An 11,000-nucleotide genomic window follows, 5' to 3' on the forward strand; every position below is an offset into this window, starting at 1 on the left:
TTAATTGAGGAGGGCACCACCACTGGGTCTGTCTTTTCCATGGCTCTTGGATCTGCTGGGGTTGGGTGGCGTGAGCTTTCTCTCTCTCTCTCTCTCCCCACACAGCCCAGTCGAGCTGATTCTTCCCAGCTAGAATGAAACGATGCAATCAAGTGTGAACAAATCCAAGAAACTCATTAAGCTGTATCAAGAAAACATTTGTTCAACAGTAGCGTGGAGGCGACTTGCTCACTCAGGCTGCTGGCAGTAGGGCGACACAAACTAGATTGTGTGATTTTTTTTTTGGGCAAAACTGTCATTAAATACCAATATGGTCTTTCCCAGTTGCAACTGGAATCCATTGATACAATGGGGAAATACTTACAACTACTGTCATGGGGAGGGGGTGGGGCAGGTCTTACATCTGACCACTTAGTGAAACAACAATTATTCTTTTATTTATTTGTATAAAATCCACACCACCACATTGTCAGGACACTGCGCAATGCCACAACAGTAGGCTACAGTGATGTGAACAGTGTTTATGCTTGCTGAACACGCGGGCCCGCACAGAGTCACCTGCCCCCATCCGGTGTAGGCTAAATGTATACAGGTGTTGCATCTTCCATGGGTCAGACTCATTATTCAGGCTAAAGGCCTATCTGGGTTAGGTAATTGACATTAAAAGGTGAAAGCAACATTGCTTAAACTAGATAGTACATTACCCCTGGAGTGGAGTGGACAGCAGTAGAATCATCATGAGTCTGTTTCATAATTCCATATAACAGATTTTTTAAAATCAATAAATGATCAGGGTGTGTAAACAAATATTGTCTAAAATATTGGCCTAGTTTGTAGTCTATCTAGAGCCTATTACATTTTAAGACAGTAAATAATCTGAGTAAAAAAAAGAGAGACGGATTCTGTAAAAAAGCATTGAATATATTTTCCACCTGAACATTCTGCATTGAGTATGTTCCCTTTATGTTTGTGAAATGAATAGGCCTTTAGTGACATAACACTGGAACAGAGTAACAATAAAATTCACAAATGAGTTATAATTTACATTATGTCCCAGCAGCGTTACATGAAAAATGGAATCATAAAGCAAATGTATAAATACAAAAATACTTCCACTTTACATATTTTGACATTCATATTTGGCACTTATCAACAATATTGTGTACTGTTGCTTTATATCAAAAAGTAGTCAGCCTATAATATACACACACATGCAATCAAAGCAAAATGTGAATTTAGTGTGTAAACGTCTCTTTTAAGAATAGGAATTCGGGAGGTAGAGGAGGTCCACATTGTTACAGATCTTTGGTCCTATTTGGACAATCAAACAGTCAGTCAATCAAAGCCCATCGAGGTCAAGGTTCATGGTTGATCTCACACCAACTCCGGTATGTGCCAAGTAGCGTTGTGGCAGCTGTGTATTCTCTTCTTCATAGGCCTCAGGGTCCTGGAGCTCAGGTATGAGTCCAGCATCATCAGCACGCTGCAATAACTGACCATTACCCACAATCCCTTGCCTTTTGAGGTAACCCTGGCGACAGAAGAGCGGGGGCTTCTGACGAGTCAGAGAGAATTGGAAACATGATTCTGTGGAGAGGCAAAACACAGTTATTCACTAACCAGAATCACAACATGAACAGAAACTACTGTATACAATACAGCACAGGACAGCACGGTACTGTTTATAGTCTGTTCGCGTTTGTTCAAAAAAAGGTTGAGAACCACTGGTTTACAGTATGTTACCCAATTGGTATACCAAAAGGGACACTCAGGTGGTCAAAAGTGCACATGGACAGGACAGAACATACAACACATACAGTACTAATACTTATCTGTGCCCCCATGACAAGTTTATCACCACCAGACCACAAACTTCCCTGTTAAACCGCAAACGCTATAACATTAAGTCTGCTGATGTTGTATAACCTTTCGGATGTTTTTGGGAATAAATAAAAATGTTTTTTTGAAATGTAAACAAAGCGCTGCCCCCATTACAATGACCAAGATCTCGGAAAAGGCTGAAGAACAAGTAAAAAAAAAACTCAGGTACTGACAAGTCCAGGGTAGTGCGAACATTACAACTGCATGTTGAAATTGACTGAACTGGTCCTTTAAGCTGAGTTAAGTGATGGTGTGTAGACCTGCATAAAAGGCGCGGAGGTCGCTCTGGAAGCAGTGCTCTAGGAAGCGGCGTAGGGGCTGGCTGTGGGAGACGGGCTGGTCCCACTCGGTCAGGAAGTCCTCAATCATGTGGTGAACAGCACTGGGCCGAGGCAGTGGCCAACCAGCAGGACGCAGACGCATCTGCTCCTCTGTGAAGAGATGACACATGGATAATATTAATAATAATAATCATCATCATCATCATATTTTTGTTTTATATAGTGCCTTTCAAAACCCATGGTTGCTTAACAAGAAAGCAGTGTAGGTGTGTGTGGGTAAGTATGTACATAGGTGTGTGCTTGTGGACACTAGAAGCCAACCAAAAGCCTTCAAAAAGTGATGGGTTTTAAAGTGTTGTTTAAAGATGGACAGTGAAGGGTCATTTTGAATGTGGTTGGGTAGGTTATTCCAAAGGAATGGAGCAGCTACATGGAAGGCTATGTCACTGGTGGCCTTGAGTCTGGTGCAAGGGATGGCCAGCTGGCCCTTGGAAGAGAACCGCAGCGATATTGGTGTTTATTCGTATATGTCTATTATAAAAAATATATATATATACTATGGTTATAAACATATAGTTTATGAAGGTGGGCTCAGTCATAAAATGAAAATCTGACCACACTGATCACATACTCTTCAATGAGATCATAATGAATACCACCCATATTGCTAGTCGTGTTGAAAATCCAGACATTGAAAAGTAAACTTTTTTTTCCAAAAGTGACTTGTGCCCCTCATCTCACCTGCAGGAAGCGTGTCATAGTAATAGAGGACCGGGTGTAGAAAGCTGGACCGCCAGGCGCGAGTCCATTCAGACTGGGCCCGTCCGAGCCCCAGAGAGTCTGTGCGGTTCAGACCGTACTGCATCACCAGAACCAGGAGCCCCTTAGCTGGGACAGCATGGCCCGAGAGAGCAGGGAACTCAGGCAAGGCCTGGACAGGAAACTCCTCCAGATACTCGCAGTAGGAGCTTGTTGGAAAGAACAGAGAAATAATTGGTTAAAGTGACACGCCCAGACTGCTTCATTGTAAATGCATAATAACACCATTATTACAAACTAAAATGGCAAAATAGACTAATTTTCATAGGGTGGTGTTATATAGGAAGCAGACTTCTCAATACAGGAAGTTTAATAGGAATAGTTTAATAGGAAGTACTGGGTGGGGCGCCGCCCTGGATGGTTGCCGTTAACCTTAATTTCCCCTTGGGGATTAATAAAGTCAATTTTGAAAGCGAAAGTGAAAGCCCATTGGGAAACGCCAACTCCAATTGTCATTGTGACACAGCACTCCACAGCACACAAGTGAACACTGCACACTGCACACAACGAAATTGCATGTATGCCTCATCCGTGCAAGGGGGCAGCCCTCAGTGGCCCCCCATGGGGAGCAGTGCGGTGGGACGGTACCATGCTCAGGGTACCTCAGTCATGGAGGAGGATGGGGGAGAGCACTGGTTGATTACTCCCCCCACCAACCTGGCGGGTCGGGAGTCGAACCGCCAACCTCTGGGATGCAAGTCTGACGCCCTAACCGCTCACCCATGACTGCCCCAATTTTACTCTACTCTTACTCTGAACTCTTACTATAAAACTCCAGCACACTGACCATTTCACTTTTGCTTTCGCTTCACTTTTTCATCACAAGAACAAAACGTCATGAATACAGCAAAAATGAAATGGTCACAGTGTTTTATAGTTTTTCTGTTTGGCGACCTATGGGTTATCTACAACACACCTGCCAGCTGAAGTGTGCGAAATAAAGATCACAAAGCCGTACTTACCCATGAAGTAAAACAACATCCCCCAGAATTCCAAACATTTGGTATGGCCCAGATGCTTCGTTAACCCTTTTTAGCAGCCGAGAGAGCAACTGATTGGCTGGGAGCCTGGTGGAAGGCCAAGCATTGCCATGGTGACGATGCTCTAGAACTCTGTGGACTGCTCGGACTGAAAAACAGAATGGACCAGATGGGAGGCAGGGCAAAAAAATCATCCATAAACACTGAAGATGTGATGCGGTTGTATTTCGGCTATAGTGCTCGTCTTGAAAGTGAGGATGCAGCTGCTTGAGTTACACTATTACATCAACTAGTTAACAAACATGCCCTAATACTCTATGTACTATCCCTATTCTATTCTATTCTATTCTATTCTATTCTAATTCATTTATTATTAATAGCCAACCACTTGCACTATCAAGATGTCTGTTCAGGACTTAAATTTGAGTTTTATCATCTAAAATGTACCTGTGTAGCGGAAGCCATGTACGAATCCTCCGGCAGAGGAGCGGTAGTCGCGGGAGTGAGCGGCTGTGCCCAGCACAAACATGTTTGGATTCCCCTGGCCCTCGTACCACGCCGTGACTCCTGGCAAACGCCCTCTGGCACCTTTACTCTTCAGAGGCCGCGCAGACCTGGTCACATGATCAGACAAGATCAATTGATCAGCTTTTTTCCCGCCCATGTAACAGACAGTATGCAATCAATGATGTTCAATATCATGCTTGTTGATACATGAATTTATTTTCATTGTTTTTTAAATTATGTTATAAAGGCATTAACCAATATAAATATTCATGAAAACAATGATAATGAACATTTGAACAAAGAACATTGTTCTTTCTTTATCAGTCAAAAATCCAGGCTCACCCATCAAAGATGGAGAAGTTGAAGCGAAAGCCCAGGCAGCGGATGACGCGATCGTACGGCTGTCTTAGGGAGAAGTTGTCGTTGAAGTGCCCAGGCAGGTTCTCCGCTCTCACTTTGGCACTGCGGTTCCTGGAGCTGACGTCCAGCAACTCGGTCAGCGTCAGATACAGCTGCTGTCCTCTCTCCGCTCCTCCTTTCGTCTTCTTTCTCCTGTCTTTCTGTCCTTTCCTTTTTTCTTTCCGTCTTCCTTCTTCTCTGCGTACAATGGCGATGTCTTCCAGGCTTCCCTCCACCAGGCCATCCAGAGACTTGAGCTGGTACGTATCCAGCAGCTCGTTATTCACAGCCCTGAGAAGAGAGAGTGGGAGAGGGAGAGAGAGAGAGAGAGGGAGAGCATGGTTGACGTAACACACACAAAGCTTTTGCTGAGCACATCCAATAATGGACTGGTAGGGCAAAAGGAAGGCATAGTGTATCAGAGGGCTACACATGAAAGACCACATGGAGCTCCAGGCCATCACAGTGCAAAAAACAGCTGACAAACCATAAAAATAAAGTGACTATTCCATTTTTAAACGAAGCCCCAAACAGTCTCCAGAATCCACTGTAGCAGAAGTGAATAAATGCAATATCACAACACTTTCCAATCATGATAGTCCTGTGTTTCTGATACCAGCCAACCCCCAACCCATCATCACTAACAAATGTTCGGCAGGAAACACTGCATATAAGGCTACATCCACATGGCAACGCAACAAGTTTTTTTTTTTTTAACCAGGTGAAAAAGATACCAAGTCCACACTAGCAACAGATCAGTAAAATGACATGTACACAAGGCAACAAAATGCTTGCAAAAAACATTCCATCCTACCTGAGGTCTCCAACATAATGGGTCTGCCAGGCCAGCCTGACTGGGTTCGGGCTGTACATGTGCACGCGACTGGCTCTGCCCATGATGCTCTGTGCCGTCTCGAAGGCTGAGTTGCCCTTGCCCAGAATCAGAACTGCCTGGTCCCTGAACTCCTCTGGATCCACAGGAATGGACTCATAACCCTCCACCAAGTCAGAACCCACAAAGTCTACCTGCTGTGGCACCCACAAACCCGAGGCCAGCAGCAGAACACTGTATATGAAGAGAGAGAGAGAGAGAGAGAAAGAGAGAGAGAGAGAGAGAGAGAGAGAAAGCAACACCCTCATTCCATAATGAAGCACAGTATACAACTTCCAAGCGCCATAAAGTAAATACATTCACAAACAATGCATACAGAACAAGGGAACATTAATGGCAAAAGTACCAGTACAAGTACAAGCCATTCCCACAGACCTGCAGGTGAAGATGGACCCATGCTGATCGGTGAGGATGTATCCTCTTTTGTTGTTCAGGTTGGTGGCCTGTATCTTCCCAATGTCCACTCCATAGCGCACCCTCAGGCCCAGCTCCTTCACATACATGGACAGGTACCGGGGGAAGTCGTCGGCCTCTGGGTAGAGCTGCCGGCTGATTCGCTGAAACAGCAAGTCCGGCCTGTCACTCAGCAGGGAGTTCCAATCGTGACGCAGGTTGAACTCTCGGTTCCTCCTCCCGGTGTAGATCTTGTTGATGCTGATGAGTTTCCTGTGTCTTGGGTACCTTCAGAGGCAAGGACATTGGAATTGGAATGAAATTGAAGAAACACAGCAAATTATAATCACTAACATCAGTATTTTCCTAGTCAGTATTGTCTGTTGTCCAACGACTGGGTAATGTCTAGTGTTCACGATCTGTGTACGTGTACCCATGGCTGTCTTGCACGCTCTGTTTGTCCTGAACTTATGTGCTTTCCAGTTGTGTTTTTTTCCCCATTGTATGTCATTGATGCCGGAAATGTGCTAAAACAAATTCATATCAACGTGTAGATGTGGCAACAAACTTACTGAATCTTGGTTCTTGAGTTTTCTGACTCACAACACCCCCATTACCAGCACCACCATTACAGCCACCCCAAACACCACCCCCTAGTCGTAATCTGTTGAAACACTGTTGAAGAAATTGAAAAATAGTAATAACCTGAAGCATTTCACACTTTATGAAGTAAGGACCTCAACTCACACGTTGAAAAAGCTACCGGGTCCACTGTTCCTCTCCAAGATGATGTAGTCTCGTCCATTCTTCTCCAGAAAGTGGCCCATCTGCAGACCTGCAGGGCCCGCGCCCAGAACGCAGTAGTCATGGTGATGGGTGATGTTAGCACACTGCTGGTGCTCAGGGTGACAGCTGATGAGAGTGAAGAGGAGAGACAGGAAAAGGAGTTCCATCTGATCTAAAAAAATAAATTAAAAAAATGTAAGGGGTGAATATCATGGAAGTTGCTGTATTATGCAACCATGCAATTGTGTATGTAACAACAAATGTTCCATGATCAAAAACTGAGAACACATGACAGTATTTACTTTCATCAAGCATGGCTGTCCCTATTTTCACCACACTGAACATTTTGTTGTGCTGCTATTCTGCCTACAATGTATGTCCAGAAGCGTGTGTATCTTTGGACCCTATGAAATTCCTTCAGGAAGTGTTTCTACTATTGTAACTATTATATCAGATATTATAACTATTCTGTAACGGGAAACATCTGGTGATGTCCTTCACTCAAATGGCATTCCGATAAGACGTGGTTCCTCTCTCTACAAGCAGATGAAACTATGCAGGGCAAAACGAAAGAAATAAACTGCCATTATTTGCATGTTGCACAAGAGATGCTATGGGCCCCGAGGATAGATCCACGCGCTGTGCGTCAAACAGCACCCAACTCCGATGCTGGACTCCGGGGTGGCACCTCATCACCACTCCCGCTAATTTTCCATCAGTCCATCGATTACCCAGAGAAACTGGGTAAATACATGTGTTGCTTACCTTTCGATGTAACCGACCCCAACCATAGCATACGAGGAACGTGAATTTAAGTCCCGCAAAACCCTACATTTTCTTGTATTTTGATTTTGAATCGCCGTGTGAAACAGCTGGATGCGCAGCCTCTCATAACGCGGCAGAACTCCACAAGCCGTCATTCCTAGTCTGGACCAATCAGCGGACGTCATACAATAAGAGGAGGGGCTGAGGGGAAAGCAGATGGATTTGGGAATAGTCTGGGAGCCGTGGGGTGGAACCCAGAATTCTTTGATAAAGTTTATTTTTTTTGCCTTATCTTATAGATTTTAGGTAGGTTTTCAAGATTTCAGACGATGCCCGGTGATATCCCTTGAGCATTTCCAGATTTTGAGCCTTTATTGTTCCATAAATGCAAATTATGACAAAAAACTAAAGACACCTAATATTACTGTGAATAATGTTACAAAATTTACCAAATTGCTTATATTACCTGAAAAACATTCACATTGGACTGCCTTAACACTGCCCTTATTGAAACAAACCCAATATGGGGTAATAATTAACCCTTTCATAACAGCAATCCCACAATTAAGGCGAGACACTGTAGGTGAATAGGGTATTTTTTTTAACTTGCAGATATCAATATGAAACTTTATCAGATGATTACTCGTATGAATTGGAGAAAAAAATGTATTACAAGTTTTCTATATTTTATGTTTAAATATGCTAATTAGGCTATTATCTAATTAAATATGCACTAATTTGCATATATTTTGATGCTATGAATCTGACCACCTGAAAATGCCAGCTTCAAAATTCCTTTTTTATTTTGTTAATATCGTACATACAAGAATATTTACTGTGGTTAATTTTGGCTATCTCCTTTTGTTATCCAGGTACAGAGAAAATACTGCTAATAACCTTAAGAAATGTGATTTCGGCCTATTTGTATGCATTTAGTTATATAAATCAGGTCATGAATGACAAATCAAGAAATGCCTCAGTAAAAACATTCACAACATTGCTTAGAATAAGACTGTAAAGTATGGAACGGATTGTGCATTATGAGATCCTGCATAACATCACATCATGACAACATACATGACAACATCGCCGGTAGGTAGCCTACCACAAATAGCCAACATAAAAGACACATTATTCGCACAGAAAGACCTGTCTACACCTATACAACATACAGAGTCCTTAACACCTAAAACACCTATAGCCTACATTATATACACGCACACGCACACGCACACACACACACACACACACACACAGTAAAGCTCACACAACATTGGTTCGGCAGCATCCCAGCCGAAAACATGCACAGAAAATGGTGCAAGGCACACTGTTTACAGCACAGCTACATTTCTTAGAATTGCAGGGGCTTTTACTCTTGCAACCACATCTGATCATCTGTAAAATGTAGTCTGGTGCCACTTTGACATTTTCTGGAACACTGGTCTTTCTTCCATCCAAATGCTTCAGGAGATACAGTAGTTCAGTTCAGTAGTGTAGTTCCTCCACAATATTGCTTGAAAATGAGCCCTTTTCACATTCTCAAGAAATGCCTCTGTTGTTGGTGGAAGAGCAGCCAGGTTAGGTGAAGATAAATTACCTTTCCCATTCTTTTTTCCCCATACCACCAACCTTGTATGTGACATGCTGATACTGTCTGGAATGCCATAACATGCCGACACAAAGTTAGTGGCCTCACTGGAAAGTTGTTGGAATGGTGCCAGCACATTACCAATTGATGTCAAGTGATATCCAGCTTTTAGGGTCTTGATAACAAAGCCTTTACCAATACCAAAATAGAATGCCGCAGTGTCACACCCTGATATGGCATGGGCTGGTAAAAGGTCAATTACAATGTCATTTTGTGGATTTACATTTTTAATTTTATCTCTTTCCATGTTAATACGACCACCACTGAAATTATGTACTTTGTAGGCAAACAAATAATCAGCCAAAAATTATGTAATTATTACTTACAATTTTTTATTTTGTGTTACAACAGCACAGGAAGAGTAAATAGCAATGTATGAAATGGTGAAATTCTGTGTTGAATTAGTAATCCTTTCTGGGTATGTCTGAGCTGACACCACCAATATTCGCCTAAATGTTACATATTTCTGCTTGACAAACAGCTAGTTATGTAATTGTCTAAAATTTATTTGGTACGAGGACACTTTCTCCACTTTGATGTGGCAGGCCTACCACCCAGAATGCTCTATGGTTAATCATAGTGCAGTTATGAAGCTGTCAAAAGCTTGCGGGCTATGGCTGCAGCGAAATCAACATGAAAGGGTTAATATCTGAAATTGGCACATCACCCACTCTTATCCTGATGGGTAAGTGTTGGACAACTACAAACAGCAAAACCAAACAACCCACTATGAGATATAAAGCCACGTTTGGCGAAATGTTGGCCTTTGTGTCTCCGACTTGGAAAATCAAGCTTTTTGGGTGAATGCCCCGCCCCCAAACATGCATGACCCCACCCCCACTGATGTCCATACCTCACCACCTGTTCTTATACACATCCTACCATGTAAACAAACACAAAATAAGTATGGTATAGGGTATTTGGTCAGCATAACATGAATTGGGAGCCAAACACTGTTGTAATCTATGGCTGCAGCACATCAAGCATAAAAGGCTCAATATCTGAAAATGCTCAAGGGTTATCACCGGGCATCGTCTGGAATCTTAATAGGTACACCTTAAGCAACCACAAACTGCAAAGAAAAAAACTTTATCAGACGAAACTGGGTTCGGCTGATATTTGGCTTTTGGCTGCCGGACTAAAAGGCAGAGTATGATATTGCATAAAATCCATAAATCAAACATTTTGAATTTTTAAATGATTTCAGATTTAAAAATATATATAGTTCACATTTTATAATGTATTTTGGGTAGTAAAATATAATTTGATGTAGTAAACAAAAATGAATGGTAGATATTTATATACAATATATTATAAAATAATATTAAACAATATCAACAGACACAGGTTAATTAATAGTCCACACACACACACACACACACACACACACACACACACACACACACACGCACGCACGCACGCACGCACGCACGCACGCACGCACGCACACACACACACACACACACACACACACACACACACACACACACACACACACACACCATGGCTACAAAACAACATTTTTGACAGACCATGACAAAGCACGGTTAAGCACAATCATGATGCAGACAGCTATCATGTGAATTAAACAAGTAGTCAACTTCAAGTAGTCAACACAAAATCACAAGTTTCTATGACACAGCATGCAA

General features: G+C 42.6%; 1 protein-coding gene across 1 annotated transcript; it reads right to left on the minus strand.

Annotated features, from left to right (window-relative positions):
• Window positions 1–380: 380 nt before the first annotated feature.
• Window positions 381–7,830, minus strand: foxred2 (FAD-dependent oxidoreductase domain containing 2). The gene is made up of 10 exons (XM_063183673.1): window positions 7,704–7,830; window positions 6,900–7,110; window positions 6,135–6,440; window positions 5,682–5,933; window positions 4,811–5,158; window positions 4,409–4,575; window positions 3,944–4,109; window positions 2,904–3,130; window positions 2,142–2,312; window positions 381–1,587 (listed from the first exon to the last, which is right to left on the minus strand). Exons 1-10 carry the CDS (start codon window positions 7,732–7,734, stop codon window positions 1,340–1,342), a joined length of 2,127 nt encoding a protein of 708 aa, XP_063039743.1. The 5' UTR covers window positions 7,735–7,830; the 3' UTR covers window positions 381–1,339.
• Window positions 7,831–11,000: the final 3,170 nt, after the last annotated feature.

Source organism: Engraulis encrasicolus, chromosome 2 (assembly GCF_034702125.1).
Source record: "Engraulis encrasicolus isolate BLACKSEA-1 chromosome 2, IST_EnEncr_1.0, whole genome shotgun sequence".
NCBI classification, from domain to species: domain Eukaryota; kingdom Metazoa; phylum Chordata; class Actinopteri; order Clupeiformes; family Engraulidae; genus Engraulis; species Engraulis encrasicolus.